Raw genomic sequence first — 20,511 nt, 5'->3', positions numbered from 1 at the left:
CAGGATTCACACACAAACATCTTCCCGCCTCTTCATCGTACGCTCTTCAACATCCACCTCATCTTCCACCTTCATATTTCCCCACACTCCATTTCTTTTTTTCAATTTTCCTTATCCACTCCTTCCAGCTCTATCTTTGGTCATTTGCACATTTGTATGCTTAATAGGATTAAGTTCTCAAAAAGGGATTTAAACAAGATGATTAGTTTACTGGTACTCGTATCTAGCCACACATGCACATGCACTTCCACAGGAGCCAGGAGTTTGGCTGACCTGGGAAGAATCTCGTGGCGTTAATTCCCATACAAAGAGATTCAGAAACTGTACAACAGTGAGCAACAGTGTGTGTGTCCGGGGTGAGAGTGAAAGAACAGGGTGAAGGGACGAGGGGTGCATGTGTGAGAATTGAGTGCAGCTCTTTCATGGCCAGGTCTTCTTAGACACGGAGGGTGTCAAAAGCCCCACTCACTCTTAAAAGGACTCTTTAGAAAATCAGCACTAAGCTCTTAACACTGGAGACCTGACTCTATCAGGCACACACATACACACACTCACATCTTTGGCCACCAGAGGTGAGAAAAACACAGAGAGAGGAGGGTGGGAGGATGTGGAAAACTTCACCAGACAAGCTTTAAAGTCCCAGCACAGATCTGTGTTGACTATTTTAAAGATTTTGTTCATGAAAGCCCTTAAATAAAAAGCCAACGGCGTTAAGCAGTGCATCAAAGGTCTGGTCAGAGTGGACGCGATGGGTTTGTTTAATGTGTTTAACCTCAGTCTGTGTTTTGCTTTGATCAATTGTTCCTCTTTTCACCTCTGCTGAAAACATTTCTTAATGTTTTATGTTAGCCAAGAAAAACTGAAAACTACTGATGTACTGAAGCAAATTACTTATATCCTAAGTGATTTAATCCTCTTATGGAATACCATTTAAAAGCATTAAGATTCCTTAACCTTATCCACATTTTGTCATGTTAATAGTAATTAATTGCATGTATTGTTCAAACAATGCAGCAAACTAACATAGTGTGGTTTACAATTGCAAAGGAGAAAATATCAGGCTTAACAATTTATAAAAAATCTAATCTGGAAACTTTTATGTGCATTTGTGTTTACTCCCCTTCCTAATATGGTACCCCCCAATAAAGCCCAGTCTATTTCTTATTTCTTTACTATTGGAGGGTCCTACTTTTTATGAATTTTGATTACTTTTATTAAGCCTTTAAAAGATTTTAAATTGAGCCAATTTTTGTTATAAATCTGGACAGAAATGAAATCTCTGACTTGCACCTCTACATCTATAAACCTGCTATAAAACCTCCTATGCTGAAAATGTCAGCTGTCATGGATTTATTGAAAACATTTTGTTTTTTTGTTTTTTTAAAAGGACTTTTGTCTTCGCTCTCAGACAGTTTTTAACTTAGCTGCCTGATAGAGTTCCTGTGTGGCTCTAATAACTTTGGCATCTTTCAAACACACACTCATACATCCTGGGCTCAGCTGGAGCCTCTTTTAATGAAGCCAACCTCCCCGCACAGGCACAGGAGCAGAGGTGAGGGGTTAAATCTTGGGAAGTCCAAATACAAATCTATTTTGGGGGGAAAAGAAGAGGGATGTGGAGGAAAAGGAAGAGGTTAAGGGGAAGAATTACCTAAGAAAGGGGGAAGACAGCAGTGGGCCGAACATTTAGGAGGAATCAGGTTTCTTTGAGATGGAAAATCCTCCCTTAAGTTCATAAAAACTCAATTTCCTAGTTGAAGTGAAACCTGCTACCCACTCTCCATCTGTGGTGATGAAAGGAGGTTAGGGTGACCGTCTGCAGGTCATCAGGAAGTGAATGTACTTCCACACAGAAGATTGGCTTTAAGCATTTAAACTCCTGTTAGCATGGAAATTTGATGTTTCTGTGATTTCAGGTAGAAAGTGAAGGTCTCAGATGGGATTTTAAAACAGCCGTTCACAGCTTTGCTCATTCTAAATGTTGGATACTTTCTGGCGCATGGGGTGAACAGGGAACATTATCCCCTGGTTTTATAAAATACTGTTAACAAGATATCCACACAAAATTATGTCTTATTGATTTGTTTGTTGTTTGTTGCATCACATGTTGTAAGCTTCAGGAAAAGAGTCATCCACTAGTATTTACAGTTAGTAACAATTAAAATTAAATGAAAAAAAACTAAACAGATAAACTGAGCAAAGAATAGAAACATTAAGTAAAAATATTTAGGAGTAATGCCAAAAGTAATGAACTAAAAAAACAGATTAATACAGTAAATATATTCAAAATATGAGCCACCAGAATGTAAAATACTAATAAAAAGATTTTTTTTCCAGAACCTGGAGATGGTGTTAAAGGTGTAAAGTGCTTTTAACTAAAACAAATATTATCTTAAAGCTAAAAAGCTTCTGAAAGTCTATGACAGCTTATAGTTTTTGGTTGTGATCCCAATTTATCAGCTGCCCCACTCTGACCCCCTTTCCAAGACCTTGTAAAAGTATCTTTGTATTAATGTTCAGCTCGAGGTAAATTATTGTTTGAGTTCCCTTACATAGATTCTTTAATAATCTTTGGGAAACACAATATATGAGGGTTGAAATACAATGTGTACTTTTTAAATCAAACTAACATTCTGGAAACTTTTTGTACACAAAACAGATGGGAGATAACAAAGAAATGCAATGAATACTGGAATCCACTGACCTGAAACCCTTCATCTGTTTCCATAAATGTAAAATTTCCTCTTTATTCCTTCCCAGCAGCACTAATTTGGCTTTTTTTTTGTTTCACAAGTCTCCTCTTTAAATGGAAACTGATTTTCATAGTCTGTGAAAGCATTAATTTTCCTTTTAAAGGTTGATTTTAGAGAACAAGGAAACAACTACTTAGAGCTCTGAGGCTTTTTGACCTCAGTGTTTTCTTTTCTTTTTTTTAGCACAAAATTGCCAGTTTAAATAAAGTTTGTAGCAGGAGGTAGGAAAAGAAGAAGGCAGATTAAAAGTTACCTGCAGTGCTGATTATATGACTGCAGCATGAGGAATGTGAGGAATGTGGATAAGCATTAGCTGGTAGTTGATTTCTATTGTTTGAGGCCGCAGACAAGGTCAAGAGCCGGAAGGTCAGCAGTGAAGGGTTATGTTGTCTGTCAGGAGATGGCTGAATGATATCAGAAAAATACATAACTAGCATGTCTCATTCAGCATATCATAGTATTTTCAGAAATCAAAAAACTCTAAAAACTTTTTTCTGATGGTGGACTTCAACCACACACTCCTGTGTTCCCTCAACTACAAACAAAATAACATCTTTCTTATGGCTGTTTGGAACATATTGCTGGCAGTATTATGCCGTGGATGTGTTTCTTTTTCTTTCCTGCAGCGATAAGGAAGGTTCAGGATGGATGAGGTTAAATACAGGGCAATTGTGAAAGAAAAACTTTTGGAGGAAGCACTGCAAAAATTGAAATCTACATAAGTAATTTTTTCTTAAATTAAGATCATTTTTTTCTTGAATTGAGCAGGAAAGTGAGACATTTTGCCAACGGAACGAGACAATTTACACTTAAGATAAGAAAAAACATTTGCTTTGTCCTATTTGAAGTGCATATTATCTATTTATCATATTCTAAGAGTGAAAATAATCATCCCATTGGCAAACTGTCTCATTTACCTACTCAAATTAAAGGTAAATACGCTTAATTTAAGACATTTTTACTTATTTCTAGATCATTTTCCCAGTGAAGATGTGACAACTGGACCCTAAATATAATCTGTTAGAAAAGTTCAGTCATGGTTCAGACCTAAATCCAACCGACAAATTTCAGGAGCACTTAAAATCTGGTTTTGGAATTCCTTTTCAATCCAATTTGACAGTTTTGAGGCATTTTGTACAGAAGATGGTTGGAAATATCAAAGCTGGTGGACTTTATAGGGCTTTGACTCAATAGATCTGTATTACTTTCTTTTAATAGATGTTGAGCAGTTTGCTTGTTTTTTTAAGATAATTACAACCACCTATGAGTCAGTCACATAAAAGCCTTATGAGACATTCTGTTCCCAAACAATATACAAGAATTTCAAAGAATCAGAATATTTATTTGCAAGGCACTGTACTTACACAATACTGGATGTGCTCTCTTCATCGTCTGACATGGGAGCTGGCTCAGAGCTCGTCTGCCTGGCTGTGGCTTTCCTGGAAGGGGCCGCCTGTGGAGCTGGTTGACGGTTGCCTTTTTTATCTCTGCTTCTGCTACCCCAGTCGGCCTCGGCCGCTCACACTGATTCTGATTCTGCTGGAGGTTTCTTCCTGTTAAAAGGGAGTTTTTCCTCCTCACTGTCGCTACAAGCATGTTTAGTGTGAGGGATTGCATTTGAGTCAATGAGTCGATTTAATCAGCTAGTTTTCCTTAGAAAGAAAACTTTGAACCAGTCTGACTACAGTATATGATTTGGTTGAATTGTCTCTTTAAAGTACCTTAAGATGACATCTTTTGTGTATTGGTGCTATATAAATACACTGAATTGAATTGAATTGAATACACTAGAGGCATTTTTCTCTGCAAGGGCAACTGCTTCTATGTTTAAGGGAATATTTTGTGTGTGTGTGAGAGAGAAAGTGTTCTGAGTCATGCAGGCTACAGCTTAGTTAAAGAGGCTGAATGTTCAATCTCGTAAAGCCCAACGCTCCTGGTCACACAAACTGACATCAATCACTTACTCCTTAAAAGCAGGGGATGGAAATGGTTGCTAAGATTAGTGATGAGAGAAGAAGCTAGAAACCATGAGGGAAGCAGAGGTCAGCAGTGCCCCCTACAGTTACAATTAAAGCCTCCTCCTACCTGCCTCACGGATGCCAAAAGGCCACAGTTGAGTAGCAGCTGGCTGTAGAGACACGGACACTGAGATAAACAGAGACAGATGAGTGTAGTTTGTGAAGTGAGGGGTCTCTGCGGAACGACCTCAATTTTGCCAATGATCTTTCTGGCTCTGATGTTCCCCTGCTGCATTTTGGTGATTACATCAAGTACTTGTGCTTCAAAGCAAGTGGCTCTGTGACAGCTTGACTAAGCTGCCTGCCAAATAATTTCACTGAACGCCCCCCCTCCACCCCTTCCTCTCCTCTCTTTGTCTTTGTCCAGTGACCTGAGTGAAAACCAGATCCAGGGGATTCCAAGGAAAGCCTTCAGGGGAGCTGTGGAAATCAAAAACCTGTAAGTTCCACTTTCACCACCATACTGTCAGTGCTTACACATCTGTAACTTGCTCCTCACCGTGTCAGCTTATGTGCACGGCGCTCACTCGACCATGCATCAATATTTCATTGTGTTAAATGTCATGTGCCTCCTGCTTGCCGTATTGACTGGCACCCGCTGCTCGTCAGCAGCGATATGTGTGTGTGTGTTGCCTCACTGGCATTTTGCAGTTTTCTTTGTTTAGACTCGCTTATAGTCATAATCATTTTTTTTTCTACTCAATTCACAACAGGACTTCTATAAATATTGATCCCTCCACCAATTCACTACTTCCTGGGCTTTTTTACACCACCACATCAGATAATTTTCTCGAAATGCCGTGCAATTATTGTTAAAGGACAGGGAATTATGCATGTGTGTCAGAGTGCTGGCGACAGCTGATTATTTACAGTTCCTGTGTCTGTACAATTAAATTGTTTCAGCAAAGGTTTTGTGAACAAAGAGAGAGAGGTGGTAAATGCTAAAGTCTACTACATAAAGAGTAAATGTCGTATTGAAGAGAGCAGGAAACATAAATAGGTGCAGAGGCAGCTATATTACAACCAGGAAGAGCCCAATAGAAAGGAGGTGAAGGGAGCATAGACATCATTTGGACTTTTTGTCTTACCTGTCGTTGTGTTTGCAGACAGTTGGACTACAACCACATTAGTTGCATTGAAGATGGAGCCTTTAGGGCGTTACGTGACCTGGAAGTGCTGTGAGTACCTGTTTCCTCAGTCATCTTACTTTTCTACCTTTTACCATTTCTTCTGTTTTTTTCCCCTTCATCATAAGAAAAGACGAAGAGACTTTGATCAGCAACACTAACAATGCTGAGATACAGAGCAACTAATACTCTCCTTGACCTTTTAGGCACTGCAGAGCCTCTGCAGCAGCTTTAAAGGAGTTTTATATTGTTTCAGCTGTGGCTTTCCTATTTCTTTTTATGCATAATGAAGTTAGTTTTTTTCTTGATATGTTAACTGCAGACTTAAATAGGGCTGGGCAATTAATTTCATTTGCAATTTAATTGCAATTTAACAAAATGCACTTTTCAAATCGAAGGTGCATTAAAATGTGGTCACGTTACATTTAACAAGTCTAAGAGACTAATTTTTCTTCACACCAGCCCTTAGGTTGGTTGTAATATGTTTGAAATGAGCTTGCTGCCACAAAAAAGTGAAGAGGAAAAACCCTGCGAGCAAACCGATCTATGCAGGCAAGTAGAAGGAAGCCATTTCCAAACAAAGTTACAAAGCTAAAGAAAACAGTAAAGTTCTGCAACAATTGACTCTGGACAAGCAAGCTTTAACGGTCATGAAAAATCTAAAACCCTGGAGTGACACTTGTGGTTGTGCTTAGTGCAAAGGAAATTGAAAATAAAATCGCAATATTTGTAAAAAATAAAATAACAATTTAGATTGTTGGCAGAATTTTTCAGGCCTAGTGCTAAATCATTTTGTGATATCCTGCACCTTTCTCTGAATTTCCTTAAATTTGGTACTTCTGGATTCATGTCATGTGTTACACAATGAGAAAATGAAGAAAAATTAAGCTGTTGTCCCAAAAAACTGTTCAGAAATAATTGAGAGCTACTGCTCAACCTTGAAGAAATTAGATTTCTGTTGTCGGAAAGCAGCATAAAGGAATATGATTTTAGTTTACCCTTATGTATGATGTATGTTTAACTTTAGCACTCCATTCTGACTAACAGAACTATGTAAAGCTCTTTTACTGTTTCGGCAGAGGTGAATATGATGGATAGCTAGGTAGAGCTAATTCATCCAGGTCTTCCTCAACCGCCAACTGAACAAAGATGTAAAAGGTTATTTTCTTATGAGGATTTTGCTGTTTCACTGCATTCAGGATTGCATGTAGATGAGCATGTTGTATATTCTGCTCTTGTCTCTTTAGCACTCTGAACAATAACAACATCAGCCGACTGTCTGTGGCCAGTTTTAACCACATGCCAAAGCTCAGGACCTTGTAAGTGGCATAGCTTCATATTTGACACACAACACGATAATCTGGAAAGACATTCCTCTCATCCGTACTTATTTAAATATTTTTTAATCCTCCTTTGCCTCCCCACTCCTGTCTCCTCCAATCATTTCCATTATTTGCCCTCTCTCTATCTGTGTGTCCCCCTACGATCACCAAACACATCCCCTCCCCTCCTCCTCACTTCTCCCCTCCCTTCTGCTTCACCTCTGCCCAGCCGCCTTCACTCCAACAACTTGCAGTGCGACTGCCATGTAGCCTGGTTGTCCGAGTGGTTACGACAGCGCCCCCGCCTGGGCCTCTACACACAGTGCATGGCTCCTCCTCACTTGCGAGGGCACAATGTGGCTGAGGTGCAGAAGAAGGAGTTTGTGTGCACAGGTAGGTTGACCTTACTTTGGTTTCCTTCTGTGGCTTCTACCTCTTCTTACTCTTTTACATCAGAAAACATGTTTGTTCCTTTCACTGTGTTTTTGCTCATGCCTGTCAAGACGCTGAGGAAGGTAAGTTTTCCCCATGATTTGCAGGGCTTTGCAGGAAAGTCATGAATAAAATGACAGCACAGAACGACAAGGTCACATAAACAGACAGGATAACTTTGAGTCTTATGTCTCTCTTTGAATTATTTGTTCATCTACAGCTTTTGGCCATTTTGTATTTAAATGAAGCATTAATATCAACTACCCACTGATAATCCAGGGTCCTTGTCTCTGCGTAGGTCATCAGTCGTCATCATCTTCCTCCTGCAGTGTGTTACAGTGCCCAGAGTCCTGCACCTGCAGTAACAACATTGTGGACTGCAGAGGGAAGGGTCTGACAGAAATACCCACCAACCTGCCTGAAACCATTACTGAGATGTAAGACATGCAGATAAAGTACACACACATCTGCTTCGCTCAACACACATACTGCACTCATTAAGACACACTGGGTGCAGTGATATTTCTCTTGCTCCTTTTATTGCGCGTCCCTCTGTTTCCCTTCTTTGTGTTCTACCACCTTTCTCTTTCACTCCTGCTGTTTGTCTTTGTGCAGTGAAATAAAAGCACACATCTGTGAAATGAGAAAGCTTGGTCATGCAGTGCATTCCTGCTAAATGAAACAGCAAGAACAAAGAAAGAAACGGGGAGAATAAAGGAGCTCGGAGATTAATCTGAGCTCTAAAGAAACCTATATTTCTACCTGAGAATTAGATGGGGTGAACTTGAAAAGCCTGCCTGCTTCTACAAAATGGAAAAAAAGAGTGATATAAAATTCCCTCATGTAATTATTTTGTACGGCTGAAGTAACTGAATTTGTTTAAAAAGTAATGTGATAAATCAGAAAGTAAAATTTGACCTTAAAAAAGAAATACTTTGATAAAAAATGTGATAAAATATTTTTTAGTGTAATTGAAATGAAGCAATTATTTACCATGGCAACATTTAAAGCATAGGTGGTCAATAAAGAACAGAAACATCAAACGGTTGGCTTAAGGGAAGGGCTTCACATTGAAATGACCTTTGCCCTTATTGGGTTCATTCCTTCTTTTTGTCCTTCATACATGTGCCGCCTGGTGCGGTTCTTCAGGAAATGACTGGGCATAAAAAAAAAAAACAGACCAAATAGTCAATTGTGTGAGTACTCTCCTAAGTTTGTGTGCCCGTCTGGCTGTGCAAAGGTGAAGGAGGGCAAAAGATTGGCGATATGTGACAGAAAAATGGCTACAGTCATCAAAGGGCCTTATCTGGAAAAGTCCCCCTTAGGCAGAGCCCTTGGGAATGAACAGCGGTTTGCATTACAGCATAGATAAGTGTATGATAGGGGAATGTTAATGTCTCATTGCAATGGTCTGAGGGTATGTTTGGTTCCAGACGACTGGAGCAGAACGCCATCAAGGTGATCCCAGCTGGGGCCTTTTCTCCATATAAGAAGCTGCGCAGAATGTGAGTAGAAAAGCTGTTAAGCTGCAGTCTGTCAACCATGGATCAAAACTTAATGTTGCAGCAGCATCTGTAGTTGGTTTTGACCTTTTGTTATTCTGCTTTCTTTTGATTACTTTTCTTTTTTTTATCACTTTTTTTGCAGAGATTTGAGTAACAACCAGATCTCAGAACTAGCTTCAGATGCCTTCCAGGGTCTGCGATCCCTTAATTCTTTGTAAGTGTTCTATTTCAGCTTTGATTTTACTTTTAGCTCAGAGATATTCATCAGAAACTATGATTTTCTTTTTATAAATGTTGCTATAAAAGCTGCATGTTTCTGTAACCAACACTTCATATACAATTAGCCAAAAACAGGGAAGTTAAGTTAAATCAGAGCTCCAGATTAATCCAAAATGTCCCCATTAAATAGAAGATTTAAAATCACAATAGACATTTACAGACAACTGTATTTCATTTAAAGCAAACAATATAAGAATAATAAGATGGACCTAGAGCTTTCCCAGGTGTTCTCAAACAATAATATTAAGACAAAAGAACTTAGTTTTCAGGTAAATTTCATTAAACCGTATGGATGTAAGTCAATACCTGCAGAAACAGAGACACTTGGAACAAACTGCCCGGTTTCATATCCATATTGGAGAGTGGTGTTCAACTGGTTAGGGCATAGAGCTTGAATCCTGAGGTTGTGAGTTTGAAACCCACTGCCACTCTGGGTCCCTGAGCAAAAAGACCCTTAACCCCACACTGCTCCATGGGCGCTGCAAATGGCAGCCCAGTGCTCCCAAGGGGGATGGGTTACTGTAAATGCAGAGAGTAAATTTTGTTGCTCTGTACTTGTGACAGGGTAATGACATATAAATATATATACCGGTATATATATATATATATAAACCCAGTTCAGTTGTGACTAACATCATGTAAATCCATTTCTAGTCCGATAATGAATATTTTTCCTGCTGTTTGCATATAGAAACATCGCTTTGTGTGTCATTATGACCTACATATTGTTTGCTGTAGTTAACAATTTCTTATATGTATTGACTACTTTGACTCTAATACTGCAGAAACTCTACACTTATGTGGTTACAGAATACATATTACTCATATTCTCCATAAATAATTGTGAATCTGAGATATTTTTATTAGAGGAATCTTAAAACAATTATCTTATAGTGAGGGATCAGTGCTTGTCTATGGAACTGCCAGTCTTTAATAATATCTGCACCAAAGCTTTAAAAGGTCAACTTTTTTAAAAAATGTCATTGTAATTCTGAATCATGTGTCAGCTTGTGATATGCACCACAGCCCAGAGGATTGTTTTAGCAAAGATATATTTTATAGAGAACACATTCTTTAACAGAGGTGCTTGGGGATATGCTTTGACTTTCTTTGCAGTTTATTCTGTTGATATTAAGGAAATCTCTGGATTCTTCTCAAACTGAATTAATTCTGTGTTTGCTGTGTGCAGGGTCCTGTATGGGAACAAAATCACAGAGATTTCCAAGGGACTCTTTGAAGGATTGTTTTCACTGCAGTTGTTGTAAGTGCACACACACCCACACTAATGCACACACTCATAGTTAGGTTCAGTTTAATGGTCACATCTGCATCTCATTGATATTCGGCTGAAAAGTGCTTACCTCAAGCACTGCCACCCGAGAAGAGACATCCTCACTAAAAGCCATCATCTGTGACCTGCAGCATCTGAATGATTTTTGCTGGAATGATAACAAGATAAGGTTCCTTTTATTTTTTTTTTCCTTTCTCAAATATTGTCACTTCTTTGTTTCAGGTTGCTAAATGCTAACAAGATAGCATGCCTGCGTGTGGATGCATTTCAGGACCTTCACAACCTCAATCTGCTCTCTCTATATGACAACAAGCTCCAAACAATTGCAAAGGGGACGTTCTCCTCACTACGAGCAATACAAACCCTGTATGTACTCTCACAAATACACACAAATATCCTTTTGTTAAACATATTTACCTGATTAAGATTTGCATGATGTTGCTTTCTGTGACACATAAATGTTTCAGATCATAAAAAATATTTCAGGGTCTAATGAAGAAAACCTTGGTTTACTCAGCAAGCAGTTTTCAAATATTGATATCATATAAAAAGTGTAAATAATAGAAATCTTGCTTCTTGGCAGAAACAAACCAAATATCTGCAACAAGCAATAAACATTGTGCATCATTGTATTGGAAAACTGCTCCAATCTTATAACAAGATTGCTTTTTTATTATTCAGCAGTCTTGGTGGATTTCCAAGGATTGGCATCATGTTTGACAACCCCCTTTTTGTAAAATCAGGTCTAAATCTGGACTAGGCAGCTCCAAAAGTCTTACTTTTTGAGCCATTCATAGGTGCTGTTCTGCTTCTTATCACCATCCTGTGTAAATAATATCTGCACATTGTTCCTATACTAGAGAGCAAGAGCTGTCTTCAATTTCATTTATTTAAAAGGCATGAATGAAACAAAACAAAAAGACCAAAGAAAATTGTAAGAATGAAAATAGTCCTTTACTCCTCCAAATATCAGTGGAATTGAATAAACAATTAAGCCGCTTAAAATTAAAAGATCAAGAGTAGCTTATGGCCTCCATCATTATTACAATGTTGTTCATTTAATTTATAACTTTAACATGTTTCTTAAAATATGGTTCTTACTGATTCTTAGGCAGATGCTAATCGCCCGTCTCCCTGTTTATCTTATTCTAAAGAAGGGTATAACTTGCAACGCTTCTTCCCACACGCCATCAAATTCTGACATCACCCCTGATTATGTGATAATAATACATTATGTCCCTCCCACTTTAAGATGCATAGACCATACAATGGCATTAAAACCTGTTGTCATTGTCACGTTTAATTGGTGCTTAGTTTTTGATTGATTCACTGTCCATGGTGCTGAACTAGCACACTGTTTTACAGTAACCATGTCTTCTGTTATTTTGCCTTGAAATTCTTGCTAACCTACATGGAGGCTCAAGTTAATATATCAGATAGCTTTATTTTCAGAAAGAAGCTTAAATAGACCCAAAACAAGACAATTAACAGCTAAAGAAAACAAACAAAAAAAAATTATGTTTTGCGTTTGAATGAATACTTTGGTTCTAAAGCACACTCCTTGTGGTTTGCCTGCTGCAAGCCCTGAAAGTACAGACAGCTTTATAGTCTCTAGGGATGGAAGACCATGATGTAAAAAATATAGTGATCTGCAAAATAGCTTTTTGTGGTTACATGACTATTGTGGAGTTGTGATTAGTATTTTCAGATACTGTCCTATTCTTATGGCATTAATTGCAGAAAAGTAATCTCAGTTTAATGGAGAAATCATTTTAAATTTAATAAATGTCAAAGTACAGCTGAATGACCTGTAAAAAATCCTTCTGAGCCAGATCTAAAAACTTGAAATCATATGTATTAGGTGTGCCCAGTACAAGTTTTAGTTATTTAAATGTTGTATTTTGCCTACAGTCTGTGTGTCCTTCTTTTCAATCTTTGTATCCTTCCTTTTTTACGTTCCTTGTTTCCTAACTTCCTTGTACCTCTCCCTTCTTCCTTTGTTTTGCCCTACCTCCATTTATTAATTGTGTTTCTTTTTCTCTTCCATCCCGCCTTTCCTACTATACCTCAGTTTCCTCTTCATTTCCTTTCTTTCTTTTACTCCTTTAATATGTGAACAGATATGTGAACCTTCTATTCATATATCTGCATTACATTATGAGTAAAGGGAGTAAAGGTTGTATTTTTGGTTAGAAATGGTTTTGAATAGTGTTATGGAAATACATTCTATTTTAGAATAAAACACCCAACCATTTGTAATTCTTTCTGTATATCTCAAAGCAACAGACTCTAGATCAGTCAGATCTTTTTTTAGGAACCAATTTTCAAGATTTGGTTTGTTTTAGAATGGCCCCTCCTTTCAGTAACAACTTGATTTTTTTATAAGATTATTTTAGTAATTTGCTTAAGTGCCTTCACTCTGAGTGTTGTATGTTCACATAACCCCACTTTAAAGAAACTTTAGTCTTACTTTAACTCTACCTAATGCCTCTTGTATTTGTTTCACTTTGTTCAATAAACAAAATGTTAACTGCATTTATATGTATATATAAATGTAAGTATGGTGTTTCAACATCTTCTTTATGTGTTTTGTTTTGTGTGTGTTCCTTTGTCTGTTTGTGTGGTGAATCAGTCATTTAGCTCAAAACCCATTTATCTGTGACTGCCATCTGAAGTGGCTGGCTGACTACCTGCAGGACAATCCCATTGAGACGAGTGGTGCCCGCTGCACCAGCCCTCGGCGGCTCGCCAACAAGCGGATCGGACAAATCAAGAGCAAGAAGTTTCGCTGCTCAGGTACAAATCCCTGGCACAGCACAAATTGAATACTCATAGAAGAGATGAGCCCACGGACATGTTCCCTGAGGCTTTTTCTTTCTGATAACCAAAAGATGGATGTCCAGACTTTCACACATAAAAAAATCAACCTAAGACCAACAGTCTTTCCCTCTGTGTTCATTCTGTGTTTTCCTGCTGGGTTTTTCCCTCAGCCTTTCTCTACTAACCACACATTCCCTACCTCTAATATTTTCAGTGCTCTTTTCAATGCCTCTACATGCACAAAGAGTCAGTTGTACACCATGAACCTTCTCTTCTATTCTGACTTTTTTTTTTTTTTGCTGACTTCGATTTTCCTGCTATCTGTCTCTCCATTAGCTAGAGAACAGTATATCATCCCAGGTATCGTACATGGAGCATGAGTGCTTGTTTTTTGTAACTATTTTCACTGCACACTCACCAAGTGCAGTTTGCCATGACTGACACCTTTTAAATCCATATCATCTCTTTGGATTGTTTACTAATGAAGCACCATGTCTAACGAAGAACAGGATATCCATACTCATACACTTGCACTGGCTTTATGTTCACAACCGTGACCTCGTTTGAAAAAGGTTAATAGTTTGGTTTCTGATGTCCTGTTTGGGTTACAGTATAAAATCAAGTTTATATATACTCATGTTAGTGCATGTGAAAATTATTCCTTAACATTTAGCATTTATCATATTTTTTCACATTACGACAAAAAATTACATTGCATTTATTGGAATTCTGTGTGATAGATTGACACATAGTATTGCATAATTGGCAAGTGGGAGGTGTATGAAAAGTGTGGCATGCATTTGTTTTTGGTAACCTTGTAATTAAAAACGACTATAAGTCCAGACAATCAAACTGCCTTCAGAAACCCACGCATTGTGAATACATTTAACCCCTGAGTGTTTTCATCTTAGCATCTGTACAACTGGGTCCTGGTCAGGGAAGCATTGCTTAAAAAAAGTAAGAAAGTTATCACTGAAATCACGCTACAGATTGATTATTAGCCATGTAGGGACACATCACCCATTGAAGAAGTTCCTCTGGTCAGTTGAGACCAGGGGTCTGTTTGAAGAAGCAGGTTTAACAAACTCAGAATCAAATCCTCAACTCTAAATTGATCCAGCCTAAGGTCGGGAACTCTGAGTTTTTGGTTTCTCAAGGCTGCTGTGAATTATTTCAATCAACTCTAAGTAAGTCCACTTAGAGTTCCTAGAGCTGAACACATGTGTAGCAAGTGTGACAAGCCATTATCAGTGGAGCTCCGATTCGACAAGTCACCATAACAACAGGCAACAGGAAGTGCAAATTTCATCCTATTGAAACTAGAGATTTTAATGAAGAAATAAAAAAAAGGAGAATGTGTTTAAAAGAGAGAGAGACAGCACTACAGAGGAATATGGCGAAGAAGATTGACCCTGTTAAAATAGGAATATGGGGATCTGAGATTGATTTCTCTAAATCCAGAAGGTTTACTCTAGATGTGAAGAATGACATTTTTTTAAATGGTAATTTTGACAAGGATTTTTTTTCCCCCCAGATATTAGAAATACATATTCAGTAAAACTAATACATATATAAAAAAAGACTTACCATGGGCTGTTGTGTACACAACAACATTACAGGTTTATTTCTTGAATGGTAGGGTATCAGGGTATGTATTTAGGTGAAATTGTTGGGCAGCAGGTAAAGATGAAGTCTACAAACATTGTTCTAACAGATACGACCTGTGCATCGTCTCATGGGTGTCCTTAGTTTTTAACCTGTCTGCCATCACACAGTAAATACTAAGTGGCTGTTTGTATCCGCTTTGGATGTTATCATCCCAATAAATGTGATTACTAGCTGGGAAGTAAAATGCACAAATCATGAAAATGCACTAATTGCGTCCTTTTGATCGTTGTTCAAAAAATAAATAGAAGACATTCGGCAAAAATGGCTGCAGTGCAGCCTTTTTTGTTTTGTTTCAGCTTGCTGCTTCTAGTTTACGTCATACAGGTCACTGCATTTCATTGATCCAAAACATTAACTGTATGAGGGTTTGTTTGTCTATTTGCGTCTGACAGAATTTATTTTTGGAAGTTTGTGAAATCACAGATCTCACAAAAATTAATCTTGCTTGCAAGGTAGCTCAAGATCTACTGTTAGATGCATCTAAAATCTGTTTGCAGATTTTTAATACATCCTTGCTGTAACACAGCTAATTTAAATGACCGAATTCTCTTTTTAGCATGGCATCAAGTTTGGCAAAGGAGTGGCAACGGGCCATTAATTTCATTAATATGTTTTGGATCAAGGATGAATCTAATACCTCTGAGACAGTAGATCTTGAGGACCAGTGTTGGGTTAAAGGGTAAATCAGTATGTTGTGAAGAGCTGTAAACTATCGTCAATGTCTTTTTTGTCCAAGTCTAACAATAACTGAGGATTTTGGGCGTGCTTGTGAGCATATGTGTATGTTTCTTACTCTGCAGAACATCAAAAGGTCACACAGTCACCATGCTCAGAGGGGTGTTGGGAAATATGCAAATTTGACTTGCATTTGAGATCAGTAGCAGGGCTAAAGGCGGTCATTACCACAGGGAAGCGTCAGGGTGTGTGCAGAGTAAGACACAGTCTGTGTGCGTGTGTGAGCGCGTGCTTATTGCAGTCATTAACTCCGAAGCTCACCAGGGGGACAGAGGTTTCAAAGCCTAGATAGCACATAGGGGGCAACGCTGAATAATTTAACAACATGTAGGGCTGTAAAGTTGAATAAACATACTCCGTTCTTTGGTGTAACCTTGCTGTTGCATCTCAGAGCAATGCATCTCAGATCCTCCAGTTTAATTTGCAATATGTTCATGGATTACAGGTGCTCTGCACTCACACCGGCCGGAGTTTAATGTTTGCACAGTTGGCTCCTTCTGAAGGTTATTTGTCCTTTCAATGTCACACTCTCACAGGAAAGGGTTTAAACCTGCCTTAAGTGCGAGAAAATCTGGGAAGATGTGTGCATCCTGCATGACTCTCACAACTCATTACATTACTTTAAATCTCTCCCTGGGAGAGAGAACCCACACAATCTGGATTTTTTTTTTTTTTGTTGCCTTTTTTCATTACCTTTTCTTACCCCTCTGCTTTAACAAATGAGTCAAATCCCTTCTTCTTTTTCCTAATGCCTTTCTAACACTCAGGAGTACACCATGTCAGCTGTAAGTAACAAAAACACATGACTGTCCATCAACCTCCAACTCCCTCACCTCTTTTCCCAGAGATGACCTGCAACCTTTGACCCCTCTGAGACTCCTCCTGTCTGAATAATAAGATATAAATGATATTATATTTGTATGTCTCAGTGTTGGGGAATCAAGAGAGTTTCATGTATTCTACTCTTGTTTGTATCTGTATGATGGCATCAGTGAGTGTGTGTGGTACCCAGAAGTAATGGTTCTCTTGTATTGCTGCTGTAACTCTCCTCCCACTCCTCTCTAATAACTGCTCTCTTCCTATTGTTTCTGAAATGTGGATGTCTGTAGATGCTTTACTGTTATACCCTCTCTGCTTTTTAATCAGGCTACCGTTCCTGAGTTTTTCACCATCCCTCTTCCTCTGTTTTATTTAATTTGTAGGTATTTTGCTACAAATTAATACCTTAACCTTATTTCCTCCCAATATATTTGTGTCTCTTTATTGTTAATTATTTTGTAGATTACTAGCATTTCCTGTTTTTTTCATCCCCTTTGTGCTATTTTCCAAATTAACTTTTTCATTCTTTACCCTCTTTCCAACTCTCTTTACTTAGTCCCTCTTTTTGCTCACCCTAATTCTAGCCTTTCTCCAAAATATCGTGCCTTGAAAAAGTGTTAATACCCAGTGAACCTTTTCACATTTGTTCACTTTACAACATCAAACCTTCATTTTTTTTTTAAATAATTGATATATAAATACAATCAAAGCTTTAAGAAATATAGCTTTTACACATTTAACGTATTTTATTTCTTAATTATTTACAAAATAGATCATGCTCAGTTCAATCCAATGAGGAGCTTATCTGCAGCTCATCCAGCGTTACTTTTAAGATCTGGCTCCTTCTCTGACTATTGTCTCCTTTATTACACTGTCAGTTACCGTGCAAGGCCATGAATTGTTGGGTTTGAGGTTGCTTCTTTCTCAGGTAATGAGAACATCAGAATATGTTGGACAGCTAGATTATTACTGAGATGAAAAGACGCACAGCCCAGAGTTCACATAGATTTTTTATTTTAAAAACTGTTTTTATTATCTTCTAAATGTAGCTGTTACAAGACAAAATAAAAGTTAGGGTATATGAATACTTTTGCAAGGCACTGAATATTCCAGTTTCTTTTCATCTATTTAAAATCCTACCTCCTTCATCTCCGTTCCTTCTTCCCACAGTCAGAAATTTTGCAAATCCGCAGAGAAAATCCCCTCTACTGTCTGTATGATCCTCTCTCCCGCTCATCTGACCCTTCCTCTCCCTCTTACCCTCCGCCCCTGTGTTCCAGTGGAGGAGCAGTCAGTCGGCAGGTTGTTCCTTTGTGCTTGATCTAACCATGTGGCTGCAAGGTTCCAAAAGTGGAACATGGTTCTGTCAAGCACCATGGAACGGCGCTGCAAATCCCTGCAGCATGGCCGAGACGCAAGAGAAACCAAACTCCTGTCACTCCCTGCCTGTGTGTTTGAGCATGTGGTGTTTGGGTTTTGTCAGTGATCTCATTTTTGATACTGTTTGGTCTAGTTTATAATACTAACACTGGGATTTATACCTGAAAAGAAAGAAAGCCTCTAATCTCTTTTCTCCTGTGGGTGCAAGTGTGTCTGTATCCTTATATGTGTCCTTATGTCCTTACATGTGTATTACGTCTTCTCTATGTCAGTGATACGCTAAGAAAATGCTTGTGTATCACACTGTAAATGATTTGCTTCTCGCCAAGCAAAGAAACAAAACAAAACAAAAAAACAATTTGATATAGAATTTTATTGTTAATTCAAGAAATCTAGTCAAGTGAATTTAGGTTGGTTAACTCAAAACATCTACATTTATCTGTCCGTTAAACTTTAACGGCCGGATAAATGTAGATGTTTTGAGTATTTTCCTCCTTGGATTTCTTTTTTTATCTTTGTTTCAGACAACCTATTTGTTTAAAGCACACAGATGCATAGAAATTACTTATGATCAGTGTTTTATCTTTTTTTTTTTGGCCATATTTAGTTTCTTTTGACAGTTTCTACTATGCGAAAAGGAGCTCAGCTCTTTGTACCACACCCTGAACCTTGGATATGCACATGGTTACTGATGGAAACCGTGTCAAGGTTTTCTTACCACAGCAATAGTGTTCATTAACATCTTAGCTGTGATTGTGAACAGGTAACGAGGATTACCGCAGCAAGCTCGGAGGTGATTGCTTCGCCGACCTGGCCTGCCCAGAGAAATGCCGTTGTGAGGGCACGACTGTCGACTGCTCTAACCAGAAACTTACCAAAATCCCAGATCACATTCCTCAGTACACCACTGAGCTGTGAGTCACCCTTTGTTTCTTGACTACAGTTGGATTTATAAGAGAAACCTCATGTCAGTCTCTACCCCCTCTTATTTGCCTTATACTCATTATTCTTGGATTTTACCTCATGTGTTTCCAGGCGTCTGAACAACAATGAGTTCACGGTGCTTGAGGCGACGGGAATCTTCAAAAAGTTGCCTCAGTTGAGGAAGATGTGAGTCAGTCTTGTTGATGTGATTAGAAAAAAAAAGTGTTACTAAGCGATGTCATAAAATCAAGTTTGGATCCAGATGAAAAAAACCAACGACTATAAAGTCGTCGTCTTTCCATTGCATTTCTACTGCCTCACCTCTCTCTCTGTTCTGTACTTCCCCCTGCAGTAATCTGAGTAATAATCGTATCAGTGACATCGAGGAGGGGACTTTTGAAGGAGCTTCAGGGGTCAACGAGTTGATTTTGACCTCCAACAGACTAGAGAACATACACCACCGCATGCTGAAGGGACTCAGCGGTCTCCGTACTCTGTGGGTTCATACACACACATAGATACACTTAACATTGCAACCACAAAATTTGATCCAATTTAGCCGAAATGTGTTGTGATAGACCAACATAAAGCATTGCACTATTCTAAAGTGTGGAAATAAGCATAATTTACTCAAATACCAATAAATAAAATCCATCACTTTTGAGTGCATTATAAAGTCTACTAATTAATCAGTATTGCTTTTCTTTGTATAATTTGACCTCGGCATAAGTCCTATACTGTTCTATAAATCCATTCGTGGTCTTTTAGAGAACCATAGAGAACCAACTGTGAAGTATCATGAGAACTGAGGAACACAACAGACAGGTCTGACACTTTGAACATCTCACAGTGCTTAAAATATCAATTCATCCATAAATGGAAAGCAGATGTTACAACTGTAAACCAACGAATACATGATCATCCAGGGAAAATGACATACCTGTACTGGGTAAGGAAAGCATTAATCAGAGAATCAGTCAAGAGCTTTGTTATAATTCTTGGAGGAGCTGCAGAGACAGACAGCTCAGGAGGGATTGGCTGCTGACAGGATTGTTACTTGTGAACGGTAAATTTGAGTGTTACAGCAGCAAAAAATTATAGCAAAAGTGGTCACACAAATGAGGACCCTAAAAAGTGTATAAAAATAATAGAATAAGTGACAGAGTTAAGCAAATAGACAAATAAACTACTTAACTGTACCATTATTGTTTTCTTATTGTAAGCGAATGCATATAAGAAACAGCTCCATAATGTTTGGAAAGCGTTATTAATTCCACTCCACAATCCTGTAGCTACTATATACAGTATGCTGTCACGGTCTATCACATTAAATGCAAATAAAATAGCTTTAATTTATATCATTATTTTAACATAAAGAAATTTTGAAAAAGTTTCCACTCACTGCTATTATTGGACCAAATATACACTCTTTGAATTT

At 38.2% G+C, this 20,511-nt stretch overlaps 1 protein-coding gene across 9 annotated transcripts in view; it reads left to right on the top strand.

The window, feature by feature from the left end:
- The window catches only part of slit2 (slit homolog 2 (Drosophila)), a 139,742-nt gene that overhangs the window by 88,117 nt on the left and 31,114 nt on the right, over positions 1-20,511 (top strand). For 4 of the 9 annotated variants that reach the window (XM_038292791.1, XM_038292783.1, XM_038292785.1 and 1 more), the window contains exons 5-19: positions 5,139-5,210; positions 5,878-5,949; positions 7,146-7,217; positions 7,450-7,613; positions 7,951-8,089; positions 9,086-9,157; positions 9,300-9,371; positions 10,626-10,697; positions 10,950-11,093; positions 13,360-13,523; positions 13,884-13,907; positions 16,718-16,735; positions 18,913-19,063; positions 19,185-19,259; positions 19,426-19,569. In XM_038292791.1, the coding sequence (XP_038148719.1) occupies positions 5,139-5,210; positions 5,878-5,949; positions 7,146-7,217; positions 7,450-7,613; positions 7,951-8,089; positions 9,086-9,157; positions 9,300-9,371; positions 10,626-10,697; positions 10,950-11,093; positions 13,360-13,523; positions 13,884-13,907; positions 16,718-16,735; positions 18,913-19,063; positions 19,185-19,259; positions 19,426-19,569 (1,455 nt within the window). The remainder of the gene's footprint in view (positions 1-5,138; positions 5,211-5,877; positions 5,950-7,145; positions 7,218-7,449; positions 7,614-7,950; positions 8,090-9,085; positions 9,158-9,299; positions 9,372-10,625; positions 10,698-10,949; positions 11,094-13,359; positions 13,524-13,883; positions 13,908-16,717; positions 16,736-18,912; positions 19,064-19,184; positions 19,260-19,425; positions 19,570-20,511) is intronic. The other 5 variants (XM_038292784.1, XM_038292787.1, XM_038292789.1 and 2 more) reach the window with 3 other exon arrangements.

Source organism: Cyprinodon tularosa, unplaced genomic scaffold, assembly GCF_016077235.1.
Source record: "Cyprinodon tularosa strain WSP-4 unplaced genomic scaffold, ASM1607723v1 ctg318, whole genome shotgun sequence".
Taxonomy (NCBI): domain Eukaryota; kingdom Metazoa; phylum Chordata; class Actinopteri; order Cyprinodontiformes; family Cyprinodontidae; genus Cyprinodon; species Cyprinodon tularosa.
The sequence above is the reverse complement of the archived record's forward strand: the minus strand, read 5'-3'. Positions and strand labels throughout refer to the sequence as shown.